Below are 27,742 nucleotides of genomic sequence, written 5' to 3'. Positions count from 1 at the left end.
AGGGAACGTTCCCTTAACTTCAAGAGTTCTCATGTTGACTCACATGGACCTCCGGGTGAAGCTTGATGAGAAACCTTTTCCTCTTGAAGCTGAGCTTTCGGAGCCTGGACCAGTTGAAAGTGTTGATCCTGGTGCTGCTCTAAAATCCAAGAGATGGATGCTGAGTAATGACACACGTGTAATCCAGATGCACACACATGCTTTCCCATGAAACAGAGTTACATCCTTGCCAAAAAGCACAGCGTTATATTCAGAAGCAAGTTATATTTAGAACTCATTATATAGTCGTTACATTCGGAATGCCTCAATTAAAATGTCAACACTAAACACACGAATCTGTTTTAGGAAGAACACTTTATTGCTCTGATAAAGCTTTGATACAAACTTTTTTTCTGTCAGTGTTAACAGTGAACATTTTATAGCCACCCCAGTGAGGACAGTGCTTGGGAGGGGTCTGGGGGTGGCTGGGCAGGGCAGGAGCAGAGCTGAGTTTCTCAGCGAAGGAAAGCAAGGAGGATGGAGTGATCCCGGGGGTGCCGGAGGGGACCCAGAGCCGGGGCTGAACTCCTGACTGTCCAGACAGAGTGAGCGCCAGGGTCTGGACCCTGGCTTCTAAGCACTCTCCTCCCCCTTGGAGACTGGGACTCTGCTCTTCCAGGACGGGGCAGGCAAGGAACACAAGAACCTTGAGCACGTTACGGTGTGAGAAAGTAAGTGCTCAGAAAGGACAAAGGACAGGGAGAGGTCAAAGGGCACAGAGGTCACCTGAAGGGACACCCAGATGGGGGGCAATTTAAAGATCAAAAGAAATAATGACTAAAGATCAAATATCAGATTACAACCTGAATTACAACTCGTGTAATAGTAAGATCAGGAGACAAACCCATGTGTCCACAGCAATGAAGTAAAACAGATGAGAAAACCTCTCCAGGAGCCTGAACAGTGGAATTTAAAAAGCAGCCTTCTGGCAACCATGAGGGAAATTCAGTCTTAAGTATCTCCCCACAAATACTAATTACAGAGGACAAAACGTCTCCTTGCGGGCTTCCCTGGTGGTGCAGTGGATAAGAACCCGCCTGCCAATGCAGGGGCATGGGTTCCCTCCCTAGTCTGGGAAGATCCCATATGCCACCAAGCAACTAAGCCCACGGACTGCCACTCCCGAGCCCGGGCGCAGCAGTGAACAGGAGTCCCGCTCACTACAGCTGGAGAAGGCCGCAGCGCAGCAAACAAACAAAGACAGCTTGTGAAACATGGCACCCAGCTCCAGTACTCTCGCCTGGAAAGCCCCATGGGCGGAGGAGCCTGGTGGGCTGCAGTCCACGGGCCGCACACGTAGGACAATGCTGAGTGTGTGAAGAGGCCTGTCAGCGCCTTCCAAGCGGGCGCCGAGCGCCGCGCGCCGCCCCCCACACACAGACGATGCCACCGGGGCTGCGCCGCTCACAGCCTCCCGTCTGGGGCTCGCCGCACAGGCTCTCGTCTCAGCAGCAGCCGGGCTGGGCAGGCCCACGTCACGAGTGACTGGCCTCGGCCCTTCCGGGGCGCTGCGGCCATGAGGACAAGGAGAGAAGGGAGGCACTTCCCACTGACGATCACGGGCAGACCCTGGCCAGGCGGGGCAGCTCAGCTTGGGTGGGAACGTCTGAAATCATGAGGCGGGGGCGCCTGCGGAACCCGGGTGGGGGTGCCTGGCGAAGGGGCTCACGGTACCTTCTTGTACTTCTCTGAGCTTGAAAACTTTCAGAATAAAAACTCTGAATGTATGGAAGCACCTTCTGGCATTTTCTTTTCTGTCCTTGGCCTTTGTGACCATTTACTCTTTTCCACAAACTCAGGATGGGGGAACGGCAAGATGGAGAATGCTTTCCTGCCGGAGATACTGAAAAGCAGCCCAGCACTTTAGCCGTAAGGAGGGAGGGGGCTTGGACGCGCTCAGAAGGGAGGGGCAGCAGAGGCCCCAGGCCGGTCCCCGGGCGGTGTGAGGGGGCGCCGCGGACAGAGGCGCGAGGGCGGCGCGAGGCACGCGACGGAGGCGCGGGGGCCGCGCGAGGCACGCGACGGAGGCGCGGGGGCCGCGCGAGGCACGTGTGACGGAGGGGCGGGGGCCGCGCGAGGCACGTGTGACGGAGGGGCGGGGGCCGCGCGAGGCACATGTGACGGAGGCGCGGGGGCCGCGCGAGGCACGTGTGACGGAGGGGCGGGGGCCGCGCGAGGCACGTGTGACGGAGGGGCGGGGGCCGCGCGAGGCACGCGACGGAGGCGCGGGGGCCGCGCGAGGCACGTGTGACGGTGGGGCGGGGGCCGCCCGCGCGAGGCACGCGACGGAGGGGCGGGGGCCGCGCGAGGCACGCGACGGAGGCGCGGGGGCCGCGCGAGGCACGCGACGGAGGGGCGGGGGCCGCGCGAGGCACGCGACGGAGGGGCGGGGGCCGCGCGAGGCACGCGACGGAGGCGCGGGGGCCGCGCGAGGCACGTGTGACGGAGGCGCGGGGGCCGCGCGAGGCACGTGTGACGGAGGGGCGGGGGCCGCGCGAGGCACGTGTGACGGAGGGGCGGGGGCCGCGCGAGGCACGCGACGGAGGCGCGAGGGAGGCGCGAGGCACGTGTGACGGAGGCGCGGGGGCCGCGCGAGGCACGCGACGGAGGGGCGGGGGCCGCGCGAGGCACGTGACAGAGGCGTGAGGGTCGTGAAGCGGGCGGGGCCCAGGGCCCGGGGAGGGCGGCGTTGACGTGTTCTGGAATTGGGGCCACGGCCGCATGATTCTGCGAGTATGTTAGTACTGAAAACACTGACTCATGCTTCTGAAGGGTGGTCTTCACGTTCTGTGAATTCCGTCTCAATTCTTTGCGTTCCTGAGTTAAGAGATGTCCCTGAGTTCTGGACTGAAATGTCAGCTCCCACCTCTCAGCGCGGCCGACAGGCAGTCACTCCACCTGCGGCTCACAGCGAGACACTGGACGCGTCTCAGCTCCATCCACGAAACCAGCAAACTTTCAACACAGCAACAAAAGAAAAGGCCACGCCTCAGCTCCCGGCTCTGGACGCGGGGCTCAGGGAGGTGGAAAGAGGGCCTGTCCGCCAAGGTCCACACAGCTGGCTCCCGCTGCTGTCTGCCTGGACCGCACACCACGGGACCGCGTCCACCCCTCCCCACGGGCGCCCCCAAATCTGATCTGTGCTGTTGATCATGTGTGTGCTGCTCGCACACTGGGCAAGGGTGGATTACAACTGTATTTTCCTCCTTTACCTGTAATTCTCCCAGAGTTACTAACTGCCTCTTTCCATTTGCTTAATTTTCTGTGTACCCATCACTGGTTCAGCGCAAAACCTCCCTGCAGAACTTTAAAGCTCTCCAGTATGATCTCGCCCATGACGTCACTGATGGGCTTTTTTCTGATTGTGTCACAGGGCTTGCAGCATCTCAGTTCCCCGACCGGGGATTGAACCTGGGATCCAGGGGTCGAACAGGAGTCCACCCTTCCTGGGTTTGATCCCGGGAAGCGAAGATCCCCTGGAGGAGGAAACTGCAACCCACTCCAGTATTCTTGCCTGGGAAATCCCAAGGACAAAGGAGCCTGATGGGCTACAGTCCATGGGGTCTCAGAGTCGGACACGACTGAGCACACACACATGCAAGTGGTCCTAACCACTGGAGCTCCAGGGAACTCTCCGGTCAGGTCTGTTTCTTTCTGGGCCGTCTTCCCTGGAGCCCCTGATGTCCTTCTGCTGACACAGGTTCTCCACATCCGAGCATGGCCCACCCCTCTCCCTCCCCAACATGTCGCGGTGTCCTCAGCTCCCACCCAGAGCCTCTCCCCACCGTCGAGCTCCCGAAGGCTGCGCGGGGACTGAGTTTTCTGAAAAGCAGCATGTCTGGAAATGCTTTTACTTTCTTCTTGGGTAGGAGACCGGCTGCACAGTCACAGAATTCTGGACTGGAAATGACTTTTTTTCACATTTAGAACCTCCATCCTCCAGCGTCCAGCCCGGTGGCATTTCACGCCTCCCACCTCCTCCCAGGAAGCCCTCTGATCTGTGTTCTGATGTCTCAGACAGACAAGTCCTGCCCCATCTCCATTCATTCGGAATAAGGCCTGTGGGCACCTTCTGTCTGGAACCCGTGCCTGGAGGTTTGGACGCTTCTCCTCCTGGAACGTCTGTAACAATTCCTTGCTGCCGTTTGGGTCCAGCCTCTGGAATCCTGGGATGCTGGGCCGCCCAGACGCTGCGGGAGCTCCCTCTGCTTCCCTCTCCGTCTCTCCCTCTGCTTTGTGGAGCTCTCAGCCGCGTCTCCCAGGCCTCCTGCCACCAGCCTGCGCCACGTTGGCCCCATGTCCTTGTGCCTGCCTGGCTCTTGCTTCAAGGTGTGGGCTTTTCTTCTACTTCTGAGGCTTCTTGGAGAAGGTCTCACACACTGAAGGCCGCGGGCAGCCCTGCTCTGAGCAAGTCCAGGAGCACCGTTTCCCCAACAGCATTCACTCACTGCTTTGTACCACACTTGGGTAATTCTCACTGTATGTCAAACCTCTTCATTATTATATTTGCTAAGGTATCTGTCATCAGTGATCTTTGACATTACCACTGCAAGCGGATTATGACTCTGAAGGCTCAGATAATGGTTAACACTTTTAGCAATAGTGTACTTTTAAACTAAAAAAAGAAAGAACATGCAATACAGCAATATCTAAGAAGGCACCAAAATGAGTCCAGATTTAGCATTCCCCTTTCCCCTCTTCTGAAAGCCTGCTGACTCTAATCACCATCCGAGGGGCGGTAAACACCGGCTTTTCCGCAGGGAATAAATTGTGTGTGTGTGTGTGTGTGTGTGTGTGTGTGTGTGTGATTTCTTCTCTTCCCCACAAGTGGCAGGAAGTCACACACACAGCTGAGTACTCTCTCCATATAACAGCACATCTCAGAGACCGTCTCGTTTATTAGGACAGAGTATCTGTGTCCTCTGGACAGGTGGCAGGTTACCCCATAATGTGGATGCAGCATCACTTGCATAACCAGCTTTCTAACAGTTAATTACCAATATTTTACTATGACAAACCAGGCCAGAATCAAAACTCATGAGAGAGTTTAGGCTCGTGCTGAAGCTGTGCCCTGTTCTTGGGGACGAGGCATGGGGTAAAGAGGCTTCCTGCCTTTGCACCATCTCCAGCCCCGAGTTTCTGCTTCTCTGAGTCTCTTTTTCCCACGAGTTTGGCACCTGCCCTGCAAATACCATCTTCCTTGGAAAGAAGGTTTTCCTCAAGTTCCTGGTTCTCCCTGTCACCGTCTGAGTTTAGCAGGAGGCCCCAGGTGTGCCAGTCAGGGAGCATCTGGTAAACCCTGGCCAGGCACCGCCAGGGGACGCTAGTCTAAGGGCACTGGACAGGTGCAGCATCTCTCCAAGGATGCGCATGAGTTAAGAGAAAGACCAGTAACGACACAGGCGAAGCAGCAGAGAGCACGGCGGTCAGCGTTCGCTTCACTGGGGAGGCCGGGTGGTGCCCCAGGTGACCCCGTGTCACCTGCATGTGGCCCAGCTGGGCACCGCCAGCTGATTCTAGCCGCAGGAAACGGCCCACACACTGGTACAGTGTTCTGGATCGCAGGCGTCTGCAGCATGACTGCTGAATGCTACAGCCGCTTCGAGACTGGACCCTGTCCTGCAGGAAAATGAGCTGCATGGACGCGACTGGCCAGGTGATAACAATGGGGACAGGTCCGTAGATTCAAGAATCAGGGGCCTCAGTGATGGCCGCACAGCAGTCACGACAGGGGGTGGTCTCTTCTTAGGGAGCACACGCTCAGCGGAAAGGGCCCTGTGAGGGCGCCTTACCCTCAAGGCTTCAGAAAAATGTGTGTGTGTGTCTGTGTATATGTATGTGGCCTGTGTGTGTAGAAATGTGTGTGTCTCTGTGTATGTGTGTATCTGAGTGTATACATGTGTCTCTCTGTGTGTATGTGTGTACACGTCTCTCGGTGTGTGTATAGGTGTGTGCCTGTGTTTATATATGTGTCTGTGCGTATACAGCTTACCAGGTAGTGTTAGTGGTAAAGAACCCACCTGCCGATGTAAAAGACCTAAGAGATGTGGGCTTTATTCCTGGGTAGGGAAGATCCCCTGGAGGAGGGCATGGCAACCTACTCCAGTATTCTTGCCTGGAGAATCCAATGGACAGAGGAGGCTGGCGGGCTATAGTCCATGGGGTCATACAGCATCAGACATGACGGCAGCGGCTTCTCACACATACATATATGTATATGTGCATGTTTCTGGGCATCTGTGTGTGTGTCGTGTGTCAATGTGTGTATATGCTTCTCTGTGTGTGTCTGTGTGTATATATGTGGTCTGTATGCTGTGTCTTTGTGTATGTGTCTCTGTGTATATGTGTGTCTGTAGGTGTATCTGTGTATATATATATATGTATCTCTGTATATGTGTGTCTCTGTGTGTGTCTCTGTGTGTATGTGGTCTGTTTCTGTATATATGTATTTGTATATGTGTGTGTCTCCGTGTATGCATGGTCTGTATGTGTGTATGTCTGTGACATGTGTATCACGTATGTATGTGGGTATATATGTGGTTTGTATGTCTGTGTGTTTATGTGTCTGTGTATCCGTAGATCTGTCTGTGTATCTATATATCTCTGTGTTTGTGTGTGTGTGTATGTGTGTATGTGTCTCTGTGTGTGGATGTGGTCTGTGTCGATGTGTCTGGTTTGTGTGTATGTGGTCTGTGTATATTTATGTGTCAGCATGTGTACATGTGTTCTGCATGTCTGTGTATGTGTACACGTGCTGGTACTTGTATATGTGATCTGTGGGGGGTGGGGCAGGGAGTGAGAACACAGGCCGGTGAGAACCCGTGTGACAATCCCGTGGGACTCTGCGTGCTCTTCTGACTCTCAGTGCTTTCAGATCGTCTGAACGTGTCTGCGATGAGTCTTTGAAGAGGAGGCTCTGAAGGGCTGGCCGGCACCTCCCGGGGCTGGAGTGGGGACCGCGGGGTCAGAAGCCCATGCACAGGCACTCCCCTCCACCTCCAAGGGGAGGCCCTCGCCCGGGGCGGGGCGGCGCTCTAACTGTCCTGCCTCCAGCCTGCCGCTCTCAGCTCCACTCCTGCACCCCGCCGTCATCCCACTGGCCTTCCAAGCTCCCGGACTCGGCTGACAGCCCCTGCTCTCTGCTCTCCTTTCCATCCTTGGGTCTTACTGATGAAAAGTTTAAAATATCCCTTCACTGTCATTCCAGTGGGGATTCTGAGGGAGTGGAAATGGATTCAATCTGCCGCCTTTAACCCAAACTCTTTAATCCTTTGCTTTTGCAATTTCTTCTGGTCATAGATGACTTGCCCTTTTCTGGAAGAATGACGGCCTCCACTCTGAGGCCTGCCTTTGCCCCCGCGTGCCGGGCAGGGGCCGCCGGCAGAGGGCGTGCGTGTCGGGCCTGGGCATGGCAGGGACTGGACGCTTGGGGGAGGCCACACTGCTGACTCTTAAGTGCAAGCCTGACATTCTTTCTGACAGGAAACTGAAATTTGATGCCTAATTTTAAAAGAGAAAGGCAAAGATGGTGAAACAAAGCGTTTTTGGTCGGGGAGGCTGGGCTCAGACCGACCGCCTTGGGGGGTGGCGTGAAGCTGGCCACGGAGGGAAGAGCTGCAGCCAGTGGCCGCGTTCCCCGAGGAGCCAAGGTCCCGGGCAGGGCCCGTGCCAGGGAGGGCTCTGGAGCCCAGGCCGGCGCCCACAGCTGCTCCCGGGCACTTTAGCCAGCCCAGCACGCAGACACATCACCAGAAACACAGCTCGGGGCCCTTCCGGCGTCTCCTCCCACACTCACGCCCAATGGGGGCAGACACCCCCAGGACCACAGGGCCGCCCCAGAGGCTCTCCAGGCAGCTCTGGCTCCCACAGTCAGTGGGACTGTGGCACCCCAGCCCCGGGGGAGACGCTGCCTGCAGGGCGCTCTGAGCCCCGGGGTGAGGTTCCGGGTCAGGGGACCTTCCGAACAGCATTAGAAGGAAGAGTGGGCTCCGGGACAGAGTGCAGGACTAGGAAACGACCTCTCTAGGGGGACAGGCCGGATCACACAGTCCGCAACACTCTGCCTCCCAGTCTGAGGCGACTCAGCCACAGACTTCCCAGCGCAGGTGAGCACAGCGCCCCGCCCACCTACCTGGAACACCAGGACGCCGGTGTGCGACACGGCCAGCTTGATCTTGGCCCCCTCCCGGTCAGAAGCCGAGTGAAACCTGATGCCGTACATGTCCAGCTTCCGGGCAATTTCCAGCACCTGGAAGTCTGACTCAGCAGGCGTCTGGCCCCTGCAATGAAAGACAGCAAGTTCACAGCGCTCCTGAGAGCAGAAACTCGGACAGAGAGACGGGGAAAACAGAAGGGAACACAGCCAGCACGGGGCTCCGATCTCCAGAGGGCCGGCCGCTCCCCTATGGGTCCTCACCCACGGCAAATAACACTGCACACAGGCCACAGAACCGTCCCTTCCTGCAGTTCTGTGACCCCCAGGGGCGAGTCTTTTCTTTGCACTCGTGAGGTGCTCAGCCTTATAATTTTATCTTAATATGGACAAAGTGATGTGCAAACATTTACAGGCAGAGACGAATACTAAATACAGGACATACCATGAACAACGCACCGATAACCCTAGTATCTCATTGAACCCACTTCAAAACTTTAAAAGGTACAATGCTAACCATTAGAATATACTTTATAAAAATTAAATTATGAAAATGAACAAAAATAGAATCACCAAAACAGCTGGGGTATCCTCGCCTAGCACACAGTCCAGACAGTGAGGGGCTCCAGGGTGGGCGCTCAGGACAGCCCAAAGCCTCCACGAGCGACTTCCATAAACAGCTCTTTTTCCTCTTGCTTCTGAAAGCCTGAGTTTTGGGATCTTTTAGAAATAACATGACTGCTTGGTTAATGTCATTCCTGTGATTTCCATTCTTGGATGAAAATATCCGTCCTTTGAAGCTGACTAGACGCTTATCACTCCAATAACCCATCAGCGAGGCGATAACCCCACGGTATGTACACATCTTCTCCACCTCCTCGTCTCCTGACGGGCACTAAGGGGGTGTTTCTGCTCTGGCTGTTGTAAGGAACGCTGCTGTTGAGCATGGGGGTGCGTGCATCCTTTCCCGTCAGTGTTTCTGTTTTCTGTGGGTAAACACCCAGGAGTGGAATTCTGGACCATATGGTAGCTCTAGTTCAAATTTTATTTATTTTAGATTTTTTATTTTTTTATTTTAGATTTTTAAAATTGGAGTTGATTTACAATGTTTTGTTAGTTTTTGGTGTAGGGCAAAGTGAATCTGACACACATATATACGTCTACTCTTTTTTAGATTCTTTTCCCATATACGCCATAGAATATTGAGTCTATTTTTGGTTTCTTGAAGAACCTCCGTTTTATTTTCCACAGCTGCTGCACCAATGTACGTTCCCACCAACAGTGCACAAGGGTTCCCCTCTTCTCCACATCTTCACCAACACTTATTTCCTGTCTTTTTAAAAAAGATGTATAGCTGATGTACAATATTATATAAGTTATAGGTGTGCAACAGGATTCATAATTTTTAAAGATTATGTACTCCATTTACAGTTGTTATAGATATTGGCTATATATTTAGGGACCAGAGATCAAATTGCCAACATCTGCTGGATCATAGAAAAAGCAAGAGAATTCCAGAAAAACATCTACTTCTGCTTCATTGACTACACTAAAGCCTTTGACTGTGTGGATCACAACAAACTGTGGAAAATTCTTCAAGAGATGGGAATACCAGACCACCTTACCTGCCTCCTGAGAAATCTGTATGCAGGTCAAGAAGCAACAGTTAGAACTGGACATGGAACAATGGACTGGTTCAAAATTGGGAAAGGAGTACGTCAAGGCTGTGTATTGTCACCCTGCTTATTTAGCTCACATGCAGAGTTCAGTTCAGTTCACTTGCTCAGTCATGTCCGACTCTGCAACACCACGGGCTGCAGCACGCCAGGCCTCCCTGGCCATCACCAACTCCCGGAGCTCGCTCAAACTCATGTCCATTGAGTCAGTGATGCCATCCAACCATCTCATCCTCTGTCTTCTCCTTCTCCTCCTGCCCTCAATCTTTCCCAGCATCAAGATCTTTTCTAATGAGTCGATTCTTTGCATCAGGTGGCCAAAGTATTGGAGCTTCAGCTTCAGCATCAGTCCTTCCAATGTATATTCAGGACTGATTTCCTTAGGATTGACTGGTTTGATCTCTTTGCAGAGTACATCATGTGAAATGCTGGGTTGGATGAAGCACAAGCTGGAATCAAGACTGCTGGGAGAAATATCAATAACCTCAGATATGCAGATGACACCACCCTAATGGCAGAAAGTGAAGAAGAACTAAAGAGCCTCTTGATGAAGGTGAAAGAGGAGAGTGAAAAAGCTTGGCTTAAAAACCAACATTAAAAAAACTAAGATCATGGCATCTGGTCCCATCACTTCATGGCAAATAGATGGGGAAACAATGGAAACAGTGACAGACTTTATTTTCTTGGGCTCCAAAATCACTGCAGATGGTGACTGCAGCCATGAAACTTAAAAGATGCTTGCTCCTTGGAAGAAAAGCTATGACAAACCTAGACAGCATATTAAAAAGCAGAGACATTACTTTGCCGACAAAGGTCCATATAGTCAAAGCTATGGTTTTTCCAGTAGTCATGTATGGATGTGAGAGTTGGACTATAAAGAAAGCTAAGCACTGAAGAATTGATGCTTTTGAACTGTGGTGTTGGAGAAGACTCTTGAGAGTCCCTTGGACTGCAAGGAGATCCAACCAGTCCATCCTAAAGGAAATTAGTCCTGAATATTCATTGGAAGGACTGATGCTGAAGCTGAAGATCCAATACTTTGGCCACCTGATGCGAAGAATTGACTCACTGGAAAAGACCCTGATGCTGGGAAAGATTGAAGGCAGGAGGAGAAGGGGACGACAGAGGATGAGATGGTAGCATGGCATCACTGACTCAATAGACATTCGTTTGAACAAGTTCCAGAAGGTGGTGAAAGACAGGGAAGCCTGATGTCCATGGGGTCGCAGAGTCGGACAGGACTGAGCGACTGAACAACTGGCTATATTCCCTGTGTGTATAGCACAGTCTGTAGCTAATCTGCTTTCTACCCAGTAGCTTGTACCTCTTACTCCTCTACCCCATCCCACCCCTTCCCCATCCCTCTCCCCGCTGGTAACTGCTAGTTTGTGGTCTATATCATGTGTCCGTTTCTTTTTTGTTCTATCCCCTAGTTTGCTGTATTTCTAAGATTCCATATGTAAGTGAAATCATGTAGCATTTGTCCTTCTCTGTCTGACTTATTTCACTTGGCACAATACCCTCCAGATCCACCTGTATTGTTGCAAATAACAGGATTTCTTTCTTACTGTGGCTGAGTAGTATTCCATTGTGTGTGTGTGTGTGTGTATATATATATATATATATATATACACACACACATTGTATGTACACACACACACACACACCCCACATCTTCTTTCTCCACTCCTCTGTTGATTTATTTCTTGTCTTTTTTGTAATAGCCTCTGATAGGTGTGAGGTAGTATGTCATTGTGGTTTTGGTGTGTGTTTCCCTGATGACTAGTGACACTGAGCATGTTTTCACATGTCTGTGTGTTTCTTTAGAAAGATGTCTCTTCAGGTCCTCTGCTCCATTTTCAATCAAGCTGTTTGTTTTTTCATGTTCAGTTGTATGACTTCTGTGTGTATTTTGGATACTGACTTCTTACCAGACATATTTTCTTCCATTCAATAGGTAGCCTTTTGTTTTTTTGATAAGTCTCCTTTGCTGTGCAAAAGCTTTTTGGTTTTATTAGGTCCCATTTGTTAATTTCTGCTTGTTCTCCTTGCCTGAGGAGACAGATCCAGAATGATAGAGGTGACCCTCGAAAAAATCGGGGGTTAGGGGCCTCAACCCTCTGCATACACCCCCCTGTCAGCCCTCAGTATCCATGGTTCTACCTCTGAGAATTCACCCCACGTAGCATCTGCTGCCGAAAACCGCCCGTGTGAGAGTGGACGTGCCCAGCTCAAGCCTGTGTTAAGAGGCCTACTGTACTGCTAAAGTCCATGTCCAAGAACACACTGCCTGTTTTCTTCCAGGACTTTCACAGTTTCAGGCTCTACAAGGCTTTTTCTGGCTCCACAGCTTAAAGCAGGACTAGAGGCTTGGGTGCTGGCCGCCTGTACGGCTCCAGGCTGTTGGCTTGGGTGCATCCTTGTGGCTCATCTTTGCGGTTCATCTTTGTGGTTCATCCTTGCGGTTCATCCTTGTGGTTCATTCTTGTGGTTCATCTTTGCAGTTCATCGTTGCAGCTCATCTTTGCAGTTCATTCTTGTGGTTCATCCCTGTGGTTCATCTTTGCGGTTCATCCTTGCGGTCCAGGTCACAACGGACAGCTCTGGAAGCCAGTGCCGCCCGACCAGACACAAGAAGGTCCCTGTGGCTGCGAGCAGTAGAACACGTGGTGGACAAGCACAGTGCTTCAGGAAGGGGAGGGGATCATCAAGGGTCTGACCTGGGTCTGCGTCATTCAAAGTCACCCCCGCCCCCCGAGCCAACAGCAGGGCCTGCAGTGGAGTTTCACCTGCAGGGCGTCGGTGTGTCTGCATCTGCAGGCCCCCTGCAGGGGCCAGGCCTCCAGGACCCCTCCCTGCCAGCAGCTCCCCAGCCCAGCCCGGCCTCCCCATCTCTAGCCCCTCCTCGGGTCACCCTCACCTCACCCCAGGGCCGTGTCTCTGGGAGCCAGACAACAGGGCCGCAGCACGGATGACCCCACCCCAGACCTGGCGTGGCCACCACAGGACCTGGTCTGCCCCGGGGAGGGGCGGGGGTGAGCGTCTCGCCCAAGCCTGATGGTGCCCAACTCACGCGAGCTCGCGGTGAAACGCCAGGATCCTGTGCAGGGCGCGCTCCTGCCGTGGCACATACTCGTGGGCGCGCAGGTGCTCCCGGTCCAGCGCCTCATCGTAGTCCCCAACTTCCGCTGAGGTGAGAGAGGAGTAGCAGGTGATCTCAGTGCTTACGTAAAAGTACAAGATGTAAATGCACGAATTAAAAGCAAAAAAATTATTCTAATTCTGTAGTAAAAGAATATACCCCTCAAAGAAAATTCTGTACTAGTTTCCCAAATATCTTACGCTATTAGAAGCAAGCACAAAGGCAGGTGAAGGGAATCTCTCCTGACTCCTGAACAGGAAAGATGCTGGCGAGCAACCTGGGCGGCAGACCTTGAGCTGCTGTCGGCTACACTTTCGTCCACGCGTTCTCTGTGAGCTGTCTCAAGACCATCACAGCCTGGATAAGGTCCTGTGCTTTGTTTCGGGATAATGTGTTTTAAACTGTGTCTTCCTTCAGGACTTCTCAAATTCTCAAGGAACAAGGACTGTCTCTCTAGTTCATGTATTTTAAGGCTCCGCTTATTTGAAAAACAGTGGTTAAAGCCCAATCATTTTAAGCAATATACTGTTTGGAGACAGTCTCACACTCACGGAAGAGCTGCAGGCACAGGATCACAACTTGGCACAAGTGTGTACACAACAGGACCTGCTCACCCCGCCCCGCACCCACCACCCAGATCAGGACCACCTGGCGCTGCGTCCGAGCCGCAGCCCCGGGCGCGTCCTGGCAGCTGCCTGACGTGTCTCTAAAGCCAAGGACCAGGTCAGAACCCTACAGTGCATCTGGCCCCGTGCGTCTTCACCAGCCTCCAGTCTGCAGAGCGCAGGCCCAGGGAGGACACGTCGCTAAGGGAAATGTGAGCTGCATACACAGCCCTCAAGCAAGAGGCCCTGCCAGATGGTGGTGTGAACGGAAGACTACCTTCCGTCTGAAGTGACCCAGGACAAACAGGAACTAAGAGACTCCTGAGAGTCCCTTGGACAGCGAGGAGATCCAACCAGTCCATCCTAAAGGAAATCAGTCCTGAATACTCATTGGAAGGACTGATGCTGACACTGATCTCTAATACCTTGGCCATCCGGTGAGAAGAGCCAACTCACTGGAAAAGACCCTGATGCTGGGAAAGACTGCAAGGTGGGAGAAGGGGACGACAGAGGATGAGATGGTTGGCTGGCATCACCAACTCGATGGACATGAGTTTGAGCAAACTCCGGGAGACAGTGAAGGACAGGGAAGCCTGGAGTGCTGCAGTCCATGGGGTCACAAAGAGTCAGACATAACTTAGCAACTGAACAACAACAAAGATGCTTCAACACTTGCGTTGCCAACCATGAACAAGACCCACCTGGCAGGATGGGAAACCTATAAGAACATTTGCTGTTTGGAGATCGTGTGGCAGGGAAGGACCGAGGAAAGGCAGATACCCTGTGGCCCCAACATGCTGGAGCCTCTCTCTGCCCTGCTTCCTGCACCCTCACTCCAGGGCACCCATTCTACACAGAGGACATGGTCCAGCGCCCACACTCCAGAGCACCCACTCTACACAGAGGACGTGGTCCAGCGCCCACACTCCAGAGCACCCATTTTACACAGAGGACGCAGTCCAGTCCAGGAGCCTTCTGGGTCTCCTTCCTGTCCTGCACAGGGGCAGCACACACCTGCTTCCCACAGCCTCTCCTCGTGCTCCTCCCAGCTCCTGTCTGAAGTCACATAACGCTTCATGCTCTGAAGCGTCTCCCGCTGAGATATCGGAGGGTACGCTCTGTCCTTCAGGGACTGATGCCTGCCTGTCATGGGGGCTGTGATGTCACCCAGAGTCAGGGTACAGCCTGGAGCCCAAACTGGAGGCCTGAGGCCAAGGGAAACCGTTGGGGTCTTGCATGGCCCATCCCCCTCCCAGGCAGGAAGCTAACCTTTAGCCCCTCAGAAGAACCTGGGCGCAGCGGGTCCCATGAATGTGGGTCACATGGGGACACTCACCCTGCAGGAGGTGGGACGCCAGGAGGGCGGCCGTGGTGTCCGTGCAGGTCAGACGCTCCTCCAGAAGGTCTCTCTTAAGCTGCAGGGCAAACAGGTATCTAGGAGGAGGGAGAAGCACAGAAGTCAGGCCCAAGGCCCCCGGGACACACGTCCCCGTGTTGAGGAGGACACACAGCCCGGCCGCACGGAGCAGACGGTGCCCAGGCGGCCTGGCCCCATAGCGCTCGGCATCCACACCCCGGGCACCAACCACCCGGAGCCAGGCTTTCACGGGGGCAGCTCACAAACTCGTGCTCCCTGTATCACCAGACACAACCGCACGCGCGGTTTTGTGGGAAGGAGCAGCTTTCTCCTTTGTCCTTTTAGCAAGGACAGAGTGTCAAGTGTGGCTGCGAGTCTCAGGCAGGTGGGCAATACGGGTCTTGGCTAGAATCTGAGGCGCAGGCCCCCTGAATTAAGAGGTGAGAGGGTGGCAGGGGGTGGGCTGACACCGTTTACACATTCATTCACTCACCAGCGAGCAGCCCCGAGCACCTGGCCGCTCCAGGCGCTGGAGGCAGCAGGGAAGCAGGACAGCCGCCCCGTCCTTCTCGGGGCTCACACGCCAGTGTCTGCACCAGCGCCTACTGGGCTCACACCGGAAATGTGCGTGCCCCTCCTCAAGCAATCTCACCCCGTGAACTTTTTTTCCTACAGAAATGTTTCCAGAGCTCACGAATATGTGTGCAGAAGGAGACTTATCTGCAGCACTGCAGCAGAGAACAGCGAGACACAACCCAGACTTGCACCCACATGAGGCTGGTTAACCAAATCCGGAGGCAGCCATGCACACCAGCGTGGAAGGACACCCATGGAAGGCAGCGGGCACTCAGGTAACAGAGAGAGCGAGCCGCCCGCGGCTCTGGGCGTGCGTCTGCTGCTGCTTTCTGAGACACTCACTTAAGGACGCCGGGCTGCTGGCGTGGGGGCGCCACCTGGAGGACACCCCCCCCCCCCCCCGCCCCCGTGTCCGGCCTGCAGGGACTGGGGCGGCATGCAGTGAGGGGGATGCCGACTCTTTACTCCACGTAACTTTACAGCTTTTTCCTTTTACCACAGATACATCATTTTTTAATAAATAAGACAAGGACCTTCTGCATAAACTCGACTTGGCCCCAGGACAGAATTAGGCTGTCACTTCCTGTTGCTCACAGTTGTCGAGGCATATATGTTTAAAAGTGGTTCCTGAAGAGGGACTTCTTGGTAAATGTCAGGTATTTAATGCACCATTAAGATAAGCTCACTCATATTTTCTGCTGTCCTTGGGGTCGGCCTCCCTCCTGTGAAGACTTGCGGCTGGAGCCACATGGTCTAAGCTTCCCTGCAGCCCAGCCTGTGGCTTTGTGACAATGGAACAGTTGGCAGAGACCCACGCAGACGGTCCAAGACCCAGAGGACTCGGGTAAAAATCCACGTCAGGTCAGGAACCTACTCTGTCACCACTGCATCGTCACTGTAGTCCTCTCTTCACTTATATCCGACTCTGGGTTTCCACTTGATTTTTAGATTTTTGCTTTATTCCTCGTGATAAAATCAGTACATAAAACACAAGGGAAAAAACCACTTCCATAATCTTAATATCCAGGTGAAACAACTGCAAACACTTTCAATCATTTCTGCAAAGAATCGATCCTGAATTTTAAAAAGCAGCAGAAAAGAGATCCCCTGAAGAATTTCTACTCCGTATACTCCTAAAGACTTTCACACTTGATTCTTCTCCCAGTTAAAGTCATTTTGTTGATAAAATAGTAAAGGAATGGGCAAAACTCCTACAAACTTTTTGCAAGCATGCTAAGTCGCTTCAGTCATGTCTGACTCTGTGTGACCCTGTGGACTGCAGCCCACCAAGCTCCTCTGTCCATGGGATTCTCCAGGCAAGAATACTGGAGTGGGTTGCCATGCCCTTCTCCAAACTTTGTGCACACACACAAATCTAGGCTCATCTGGAGAATATTTGTTCAGAAGTACCCTAACACCCCTCTTTTAATTCTCAAATTTATAACACGATCTTTCTTCTGAATCCTATTTGCATTTGGGTCTGTGAGGAGTTAACTCCACCAATGCTGCTTTTAGCTGTGACTCTGGTCCCAGCTTGGTACGGACACAGGGCTTATTCTGCGTGTGGAGGACCCTGACCAGGGGCCCAGGTGACATGCAGGTGCTGCAGAGGGTGAGCGGGATCCGCTCACGGTGGCTCTGTCAGTCAGGCTCTTTACCGTGTATATTCTTCTTGCAACTGACCCGGATCTGGTGGGAAGAACTTCACTGCTAGGCGAAGCACTGCATTCTTTGGTCCTATAGAAAGAAAAATTTACAGTCTACAAATAAGTCACTCTCTGTATTTGCTATCTTTCTGCATGCTCTGGCATAACTGAGCTGCTGCTTTCAAATGGACTGTCAGAGCAAGTCTTTTCAAGTAAGAGGATATTAAGACCCTTCCTGTGCATGAAGTTATTAGTCCTAAGTACCAGTCACATGTAGCAAAGAAAAAAATGAAAAACTTCTATATTAAGCAGGGGTTACTAAAAGTTTGAAACCCTAAAAAAAAAGACTGCACATTAAAATCTTAAAATATATTCATCTTATTTTAGGAGTAAAAAAGTGATTAAAAATTACAGTGTTTATACTAATAGTAGTAGCAATAATTTTAAAAGCCTCGGAGCTCCCAGGCGGCCTAGAGGCTATGATCCTGGGCTTTCACTGCCAGGGCCTGGGTTCAACTCCTGGTCAGGGAAATGAGATCCCAGAGTGCCAAAGCCAAAAAATAAAAATAAATAAAAAAAATTAAAAGGCCATTATTCTTTAAATCCTTATATACTTTAGTGAAAGAAAAATGTTATCATTCAATATATGAAACTAGGACAACCTGATTACTGTAAAGAAAAAGCATAAGATATTAGCTCATCTGAATATTTTAGCTTTATTGAAATTTTATAATAACTCAGTCATGTAATTTTCACCAACAGAAAAGAGGAACTGCTTTGCTAAAATGCTACAGCAATTGAAATGGCCTTGGCTTCTAAGTGAACAGAAGTTCCCCCCATAATCCTCTCCCCCTCGATTTAGTTCTAAAAATGTTACAGGTGAGTTCAAATGACTGGAGATGTCACCCTGAATGTCCTTTCATAATCAGAAGCTGCACACTCATTTTGCATATTGGCCAAAAATTGAAGCAGTACTGACCAGCAAATCCTATTTCTCCCACAGGTGAGGCAGGTAACCAAGAAGTATCTGAGTTAGGTGATGCCCCACCCTCCACATCTCAGCTTGAAGCTAAACGGCAAAGCGACCTCCCAGCGCACCTGCTGTGGGTGGTGCGTCACTGCCGCCCCGAGGTGACGGCCACGGTCGTCTGCGTCTTGAATCTGAACAGTCAAGGACACGCATCTTAGGTGAACAGAATTTTAAAGAGTTAAAAAAGGACTTACTTCGTACTTGTCTAATGATGGGTTTCATAGGTTCAAGCCAGATCTAAAGAGAATTTAAGAAAAGATATCAAATTCATTAACTTACTTCTCTATTTAATCAGCATATTACAAAACACAAAATATTTATATTTAAGACAAACATTTAAAGCAGGAACATCCCCCCCATGTCGAATCTTGATACAAATATGCCAAGTCCCGCAGGGCCGGCTGTAAACCACTGAGTCACAGGGTGTGCTGTCGCCAGGCAGAGTGGACACAGAACTCTGTGTGTGTAGGTGTGTGCACAGAGGTGTGTGAGTGTGTGTATATGGCGTGTGGTGTGTGTGGGGGTGTGTGTGTGAGACGTGGTATGTGTGTGTGATGTCTGTGTGGGGTGTGTGTGTGTGTGGTGTGTGATGTGTGGTGTGAGTGTGGTATGTGTGTGTGTGGGGGTGTGGGTGTGATGTCTGTGTGGTGTGTATGAGTGTGTGTGATGTGTGGTGTGAGTGTGGCGATGTGTGTGTGTAATGTGGTGTGTGTGTGTGTGCTGTGGGTGTGTGGTGTGTGTGTGTATGTAGGGGGTATCTGCTAAGTCCATACACATGTCAGCACCCGCTGCCTCTGTAAGCAGCAAGCTGACGAGAGGATTACTGTGTGATGGGGTGGCCGTGGCTCCATGATGCCGACGTGTTCTCTGAACTAACAGGTCATTTGGTTTCTTTAAAACACTTCCACCTATAAACACTAAAGCTCCACACTTTGACGGTTCATCTATTTAGTAAAATGAGTTTAACCAGTTTAGTAAAGCAGTTTGCTCAAATCTATCCTTGAAACGACTGATTGGAAAAGACCCTGATGCTGGGAAAGATTGAAGGCAGGAGGAGAAGGGGACGACAGAGGATGAGATGGTTGGATGGTATCACCGACTCAGATGGACGTGAGTTTGAGTAAGCTCCGGGAGATGGTGAAGGACAGGGAGGCCTGGTGTGCTGCAGTCCATGGGTTGCAAAGAGTCGGACACGACTGAGTGATTGAACAACCCTTGAAATGAGTATCACAGAAGATATGTGCTACTTGCTTTTGTAAGTTGTGCAGAAGGGGTTCCCCTGTAGCTGTACAGAGGATATTTCAATCGTGCAGTCTGAGGCTCACAGCGTGCCCTGCCCGCATCATGCCAGCAGGTCCCGGGGCACTGGCCCAGGAGCACCGCCGTCAGCATCCTGCAGCTCATCCGGAGCCTCTTTTCAAAAACACACCATGGCACGTACCCAGCAGGACTGCACGTTCTGAAACTCCAGGCCGAAGTAGTCACATTCTATCAGATTCAAGCGCTTCCACACCTGCGTCAGTAACACCTGGCCATCACACTTAGGCTGTGATGAGATAGAGAAAACAGGAGGAGGATTAATTACATGACCTTCAATAACAAAGGTTTACCAATGCTGGGCAAGAGTCCTTCCCCACAGGCAAAACTTTGCTAAGTTAACTTCTTGCTTCCCTCTCCCTTCTGATGAGGCTCACAAACTGTCACAGGGCAAACAGATGAAACAGGCTCTCCCTTCCCAGAAACTGACACCCAGTGAAGCTAAAAAGGCCTCAATCTGACATTCTCAGAGTGCGTTTAGTTACATTCTTTCATAACTTCAAGGTTACAGGAGGCATTTTTAGCCTCAGTAAACATATCATCAAAGGATCCCGACATTTACTAAAAAGGTGAGTCTTGTGTCCATGTCCGCAGGGGACCCCAGCTGTAAGGCACGCAGTGTCTGGCTGCCCCTCACACGGCCAGAGGGCAGCCCTCCCTCCGCTCACAAAGATAAGTTCCAGCGGAGGAAAGGCTGGAGGAACAGAGGAGGCTGTGTCTGTGGCCTCCGGGTGCGGAGAGTCCCCTAAGCAGAGCACAAAGGACAGACAGATTCGATGAAACAAAAATAAACATTTTCTGAAAAGAAAGACACCGAGCAAAGTTACAGTCTTGAACTGTGCTGAAGAAACTCATGCCTCATGCTGCTCTGACAAACTGTGTGAAGAAATACACATGGCTTCAGGCAGACAAAGGAATTCCAGCCCTCTGGTGATCAATAAATGAAAACAGTGAGCTATCCCTTTCACCCATCAAACAGGTTATGATGATGCTCGCAGAGAGTGGCGTGGCTGCGGGGAGACCACATTCACTGCCTGGACGACGTGAAAACACCTCATACACACCTTTGCCCCAGCAACTCCACTTTCACTTCCTTCTGCAGATAACCCAGAACAGCTGCAGAGCTAACGCACAAGTACAGACGGGCAAAGAATTGTAACAGTAGTAGTGATGGACGCATCCATAATTAAATTACACATCCCTCGAGAAGAACACGGAACTCTGTATGGACCATCACGGAACAGAGCCAGGACAGCAGTTCAGTCAAGGAAAGGAGCTTCCAAAAAAAAGAAAAGGAGTTTCCGTCTCTATACACTGTGTCTCCCTTTCCTAAAATACACGCTACTACACACCACAGAGACAGAGCGCCCTACCAACACACCACAGAGACAGCGCAACCTACCAACACACCACAGAGACAGCGCGCCCTACCAACACACCACGGAGACAGCACGCCCTACCAACACACCACGGAGACAGCGCGCCCTACCAACACACCACGGAGCCAGCGCGCCCTACCAACACACCACGGAGCCAGCGCGCCCTACCAACACACCACGGAGCCAGCGCAACCTACCAACACACCACAGAGACAGCGCGCCCTACCAACACACCACAGAGACAGCGCACCCTACCAACACACCACAGAGACAGCGCGCCCTACCAACACACCACGGAGACAGCGCGCCCTACCAACACACCACGGAGACAGCGCGCCCTACCAACACACCACGGAGACAGCGCGCCCTACCAACACACCACGGAGACAGCGCGCCCTACCAACACACCACGGAGACAGCGCGCCCTACCAACACACCACGGAGACAGCGCGCCCTACCAACACACCACGGAGACAGCGCGCCCTACCAACACACCACGGAGACAGCGCGCCCTATCAACACACCAGAGATAGCGCACCCTACCAAAACACCACAGAGACAGCGCACCCTACCAACACACCACAGAGACAGCGCACCCTACCAACACACCACAGAGACAGCGCACCCTATCAACACACCACAGAGACAGTGCACCCTACCAACACACCACAGAGACAGCGCACCCTACCAACACACCACAGAGCCAGCGCACCCTACCAACACACCACAGAGACAGTGCAACCTACAAACACACCACAGAGACAGAGTGCCCTACCAACACACCACGGAGACAGCGTGCCCTACCAACACACCACAGAGACAGTGCGCCCTACCAACACACCACAGAGACAATGCACCCTACCAACACACCACAGAGACAACACACCCTACCAACACACAACAGAGACAATACACTGTACTAACACACAACAGAGACAACGCACCCTACCAACACACCACAGAGAGAAGTTGGGAAGGCTGTGTGCTGCATCTTCAAGGGGCTGAGCAGAAGTGGGGGATGGGGTAAGGCCTGCCATGCTCACCTCAATTATTAACTAGTCTTAGATATTAAAGTCTAAATTTTCCATCAGCAGGCACGTCATTTGTGCAGTTAAGATATAATAAATATAAGTGGGTGGAGAGGGACATATCCGCGTTTAACCACCAGATTTTTTCCCTGAGTGCTCGGGAGGCGCTGAGGCTCCTGAAATGAAAACTGTCATTTGAAGGAAAAAAACTGTCCGTCATCCTAGCAGGGATGCTTACGGAGAACCACGGAATGAGCACTCTGTCAGGACAGAAAGGTGAACTCAAAGTGATCTCCCTGAAGATACAGCTCACAGAGAACACAGATGCAGGCCTTCCGGGTCAAGGTCCTGTGACGTCCACCCTACGAGCTTCAAGGCACAACATCAAATAGAAACTCACTACACAAAAATGGGATTCATGTAGGAGATGGGGAAATTACTGTACAGATATCAGTGGCCTTTTTAGGACAGAGACGAAGAAACAACCACGTTTGGAACAGCAATGAAAGAGCTGAAATACCTTGGAATAAACTTCCAATAAAAGAGAGCCTTATGGAGGAAAGTTTAAACACATGATTATGAGAATCAGGGGCAGAGGTGGACAGCAGCCACCATCCTGGAGAGATACCCACAGGGACGTCGGTTCTCCTTTTGCTGCCTCACAGACTTCTGGCAGCCCTAATAAAAGTACCAAGAGGGTTCTTTAAGGATAGGATCAGCTCCTTCCACAGCTGATACATTACTTTTTTTTAAAATGCAAGAATGGTCAAGAAAATTCTGAAAAAGAAAAGTAAGAGAGGATGAGCCTTAGCAGATAGTCAAATTGTTGAGAAACCACAGTAATGAAAACATCTGGTGCACGTCTGCACAGATGAATCAGGGGAACAGAGAGGGAGGTGAAGAAATAAACCCAAATACGTGAAACAGGTGAACGTCTGGTAACAGTGACATTTCAGATCAACCAGGGGGAGGAAACAGACTATTCAATAAACGCCATTGGGTATCCATCTGGAAAAACTAGGTGCATCCTTATCTCACACACTAAGTTCAAGATGAATAAAATCTCTAAACACATAAGCACCTACCCACATAAGGCCTGCAGTGAGATCTATCTGTCTGGTACTGTGTGTGGGAGAAGACCACGGCAGCAGCTAACAGCCATCACAGGGGGTCTGAGAGACTGAACACTAACATGGAAACATCTGCACACAAAGGAACACTGTGAAGTCAGAAGGCGTCTTCAAGACAAACGAGAAACTTTCAGAGCTCACATCACAAAGGGCTAATTTCTCTCAAACATGTGAACTGCAGCCGAATAGAAAATGGGCAAAAGGACAGGCTGCTGACAGAAACAGAAACCTAGGTGACGTTGAGACGGAGTTAGAGGAATGCAGATGCACTACACGGAGACCCACCTTCTGTCCATCAGCCGGGCGGGGTCTGAAGGCGCCGAGTCAGGGAGTTGGGGGGAAAGGCCCCCTGTGGGGAAGGGGGAGCAAACAGACCATCTCCGGAGCCCACGGGGCAGCCAGCTACCAAGACCGAGACGTCCGCCGCGCTCTTCAAGCCCCCACTCCTCGGAGGTCTCTCGGGACTCCCCGGTGAGGAGGACTCCACGCGCCACCGCTGAGGGGCACGGGGCCATGCCTGGAGGGGACTAAGATCCCGCAAGGCACACGGCGCGGCCCCAAAAGACGTGTTTCACAGGTGCTGAACCACGTGTGTAGAACAACGTTCGTCACCACAGCGCTTCTCATAGCTGACGATTAATGCAGCCCAAAGCTGCAGCACAGGCCAGGCCGCTAGGCCGCTCTCTGTGTGGAAGTGAGAGGAGCACCAAGGCGAACTGTGAGAACACAGTGGCTGCAGAACAGCACACGCGCCGCTGCGCGGACAGACACAGCCTGTGAACACACGTGCGGACTGCAGGGGGGCGCAGACCCTCCGCGGAAGGGGCACAGGGACCTAGGAATGAACGCTGGTTTTGGAGAACCGGGCCATGTGACAGAAAAGACACTTAAACCACAGAACGGCTGGGTAAACGGACCACCTGAAAACCAAGCTTCTATACATCAGAGGACACTGGGAAGGCATGAAATCGGCAAGTCATAAACGAGATGTTTGCAACACCAAAGTCCAACAACGGTACATAAATCATAAGGGAAAAGTAGACAGTTCATCTAAAGAGAAGCGGGCAAGATATTTGAACAGGCACTTTCAAAGAACATATTCAGTGTGGAGCGAGCGAGCTGAGTGGTTGTGTGGTTGCGTCCCGGAGACCGGTAGCGCTTGCAGCATGGCTGACCAACTGACTGAAGAGCAGATTGCAGAATTCAAAGAAGCTTTTTCACTATTTGACAAGGATGGTGATGGAACTATAACAACAAAGGAATTGGGAACTGTAATGAGGTCTCTTGGGCAGAATCCCACAGAAGCAGAGTTACAGGACATGATTAATGAAGTAGATGCTGATGGTAATGGCACAATTGACTTCCCGGAATTTCTGACAATGATGGCAAGAAAAATGAAAGACACAGACAGTGAAGAAGAAATTAGAGAAGCATTCCGTGTGTTTGATAAGGATGGTAATGGCTATATTAGTGCAGCAGAGCTCCGCCATGTGATGACAAACCTTGGAGAGAAGTTAACAGATGAAGAGGTTGATGAAATGATCAGGGAAGCAGATATTGATGGTGATGGTCAAGTAAACTATGAAGAGTTTGTACAAATGATGACAGCAAAGTGAAGACATTGTACAGAATGTGTTAAATTTCTTGTACAAAATTGTTTATTTGCCTTTTCTTTGTTTGTAACTTATCTGTAAAAGGTTTCCCCCTACTGTCAAAAAAAATATGCATGTATAGTAATTAGGACTTCATTCCTCCATGTTTTCTTCCCTTATCTTACTGTCATTGTCCTGAAACCTTATTTTAGAAAATTGATCAAGTAACATGTTGCATGTGGCTTACTCTGGATATATCTAAGCCCTTCTGCACATCTAAACTTAGATGGAGTTGGTCAAATGAGGGAACATCTGGGTTATGCCTTTTTTTTTTTTTGAGTAGTTTTCTTTAGGAATTGTCAGCATGTTGTTGTTGAAGTGTGGAGTTGTAACTCTGCGTGGACTACGGACAGTCAACAATATGTACTTAAAAGTTGCACTGTTGCAAAACGGGTGTTTTATCCAGGTACTCGTACACTATTTTTTTGTACTGCTGGTCCTATACCAGAAACACTTTCTTTTATTGTTAACTTGCTTTTTAAACTTTGTTTTAGCCACTTAAAGAAAATCTGCTTATGGCACAATTTGCCTCAAATCCATTCCAAGTTGTATATTTGTTTTCCAATAAAAAAATTACAAAGAACATATTTAACGGCCAATACACAGTAAGAAGGGGGCTTCCCAGGTGACTCAGTGGTAAAGAACCTGCCTGCCAACACAGGAGACGCAGGTTCGATCCCTGGGTCAGGAAGATCCCCTGGAGGAGGGCATGGCAACCCACTCCAGCGCTCTTGCCTGGAGAATCCCGTGGACAGAGGAGCCTGGTGAGCTACAGTCTGTGGGGTCGCAGAGAGTCAGACACGACTGAGCGGCTGAACGCCACCAATGAAGAGAAGAGCTGTGCCGTGTGACGGCCACGCTACACCAGAGACTCTGAAAGCAAGAGGCCCGGCGGTGCCCGACTGGCAAGGACACGTGTACACACGGCTGGGGATGTGAGGCTGCGGGTCTCTTGGGGAAAGTGACGGACAGGCTCTGCTGAAGCCCCACACACGCCTGTGACTGCGCAGTCAGCCCCGGCACACACGCCCCAGGAACGTCTGTCAATGCAAACAGATGTGAGCACGGATGTCCACAGCAGCTTTATTTACAGCAAAAACGGAAACATCAGACAGGGTTGATAAATAATAGGTGGTTTTGTTGACACAATGAAATATGACCCAGCGATGAAACAAAAGAAACCACTGCTTTGAGCAGCAATGCTGATCACTGAAAATGTCAGTGCCCACGCTGTACGATTACATTCGCAGCAAACTGAGGATCTGCAAACTACTTTATGGTCTGAAGATCAAAGCAGTGGCTCTGTGGGGGCTGTGAGGGCACAAGGGGGCCTCTGGCCGGCTCCCGGGGGAGGGGGCACGTGCACACGTCGGCTCACCAGGCTGCACTCCAAGGGGCCGTGTGCCCAACTGTGTAGGTGACTCCTCAGTACAAAGGTCGCCACAGGGACAGCAGGACTCAAACAGCTCTGGGAGTTCAGGGAAAGCGACCTTTCACCTTTTACACTGATCCCTCCAGAGATGCTCTGAGGCATCACTTCTGCCCAATGGCATCAGGACGTACAGCGCCTGAGGCACCTGGCTCCACCGCTGGACACTGCCTGGAATGACTTCCAGCCCTAGGCCCAAATACTTCTCCCTAAACCTTGCCCTGATCAATCTCCTCCAGTCAAGGGCCCTTGCAGAAAGGTGACCCAGAACACAGCACACCCGAGAAGCCCAGGTCCAGCGCGGTGTTCCACCTAGAACAGACTCCCCGGAGGCTATGACCTGAGAGACAAGGTCTCTGGGGGCAGGAGGACACCCAGGCACAGGCCAGTCCCCTCTAGTCTGTAACAACCACGGCACCAAGCGCTCGACATGAGGGACAGAGGGGTTCCTTAGACCACAGGTGCGCAGAGAGCAGAAGCCGTACTCTGACTCGTGCTCAGCAATTAACAACTCGCCACACACGCGGACTTCCAACAGAACAGGCTCTCTATGGGGACACATGCTGGGTAGTTCCTGACACTTAAATTATAAAAGCATTGCCAGTGGGTTCTCTGTGTAGAGTCATTTACATGACAGGCACTCAGACGTCTGTAAATGAACAAATCACACAATAACTGGAAAACACCTTCAGTTCAGTTCAGATGCTCAGTCGTGTCCGACTCTGTAACCCATGGACTGCAGCACGCCAGGCTTCCCTGTCCATCACCAACCCCCAGAGCTTGCTCAAACTCATGTCCATTGAGTTGGTGATGCTATCCAACCATCTCATCCTCTGTCGTCCCCTTCTCCTCCTGCCTTCAATCTTTCCCAGCATCAGGGTCTTTTCCAATGAGTCAGCTCTTCGCATCAGGTGACCAAAGTATTGGAGCTTCAGCAGCTTCAGCATCAGTCCTTCCAATGAATATTCAGGACCTTTAGGATTGACTAGTTTGATCTCCTTGCAGTCCAAGGGACTCTCAAGAGTCTTCTCCAACACCACAGTTCAAAAGCATCAATTCTTCGGTGCTCAGCTTTCTTTATAGTTCAACTCTCACATCCATACATGACTATTGGAAAAACCATAGCTTTGACTAGACGGACCTTTGTTGGCAAAGTAATGTCTCTGCTTTTTAATATGCTGTCTAGGTTGGTCATAGCTTTTCTTCCAAGGAGCAAGCGTCTTTTAATTTCATGGCTGCAGTCACCATCTGCAGTGATTTTGGAGCCCAGAAAAATAAAGTCTGTCACTGTTTTCATTGTTTCTCCATCTATTTGCCATGAAGTGATGGGACTGGATGCCATGATCTTCATTTTTTGAATGCTGAGTTTTAAGCCAGCTTTTTCATTCTCCTCTTTCACTTTCATCAAGAGGCTCTTTAGTTCCTCTTCATTTTCTGCCATAAGGGTGGTGTCATCTGCATATCTGAGGTTATTGATATTTCTCCCGGCAATCTTGATTCCAGTTTGTGCTTCATCCAGCCTGGCATTTTGCATGATGTACTCTGCATATAAGTTAAATAAGCAGGGTGACAATATACAGCCTT

General features: G+C 51.3%; 2 protein-coding genes across 7 annotated transcripts in view; one reads left to right on the top strand and one right to left on the bottom strand.

Annotated features, from left to right (window-relative positions):
- FARP2 (FERM, ARH/RhoGEF and pleckstrin domain protein 2) overlaps positions 1–27,742 on the bottom strand; it is a 93,025-nt gene that overhangs the window by 32,005 nt on the left and 33,278 nt on the right. For all 6 annotated transcript variants that reach the window (XM_070463707.1, XM_070463708.1, XM_070463709.1 and 3 more), the window contains exons 3-9: positions 19,665–19,769; positions 18,418–18,460; positions 17,206–17,284; positions 14,951–15,048; positions 12,941–13,055; positions 8,171–8,318; positions 44–139 (exon numbers count right to left, since the gene is read on the bottom strand). In XM_070463707.1, the coding sequence (XP_070319808.1) occupies positions 44–139; positions 8,171–8,318; positions 12,941–13,055; positions 14,951–15,048; positions 17,206–17,284; positions 18,418–18,460; positions 19,665–19,769 (684 nt within the window). The remainder of the gene's footprint in view (positions 1–43; positions 140–8,170; positions 8,319–12,940; positions 13,056–14,950; positions 15,049–17,205; positions 17,285–18,417; positions 18,461–19,664; positions 19,770–27,742) is intronic.
- LOC110150280 (calmodulin-1) lies at positions 24,166–25,264 on the top strand. The gene has a single exon (XM_070463716.1). It carries the CDS (start codon positions 24,244–24,246, stop codon positions 24,691–24,693), a length of 450 nt encoding a protein of 149 aa, XP_070319817.1. The 5' UTR covers positions 24,166–24,243; the 3' UTR covers positions 24,694–25,264.

Source organism: Odocoileus virginianus, unplaced genomic scaffold (assembly GCF_023699985.2).
Source record: "Odocoileus virginianus isolate 20LAN1187 ecotype Illinois unplaced genomic scaffold, Ovbor_1.2 Unplaced_Contig_5, whole genome shotgun sequence".
In the NCBI taxonomy this organism is placed as follows: Eukaryota; Metazoa; Chordata; class Mammalia; order Artiodactyla; family Cervidae; genus Odocoileus; species Odocoileus virginianus.
The sequence above is the reverse complement of the archived record's forward strand: the minus strand, read 5'-3'. Positions and strand labels throughout refer to the sequence as shown.

Bases quoted from the DNA above. Each gene is read 5' to 3' on its own strand.
- LOC110150280 (XM_070463716.1), top strand. From the start codon at position 24,244: ATGGCTGACCAACTGACTGAAGAGCAGATTGCAGAATTCAAAGAAGCT.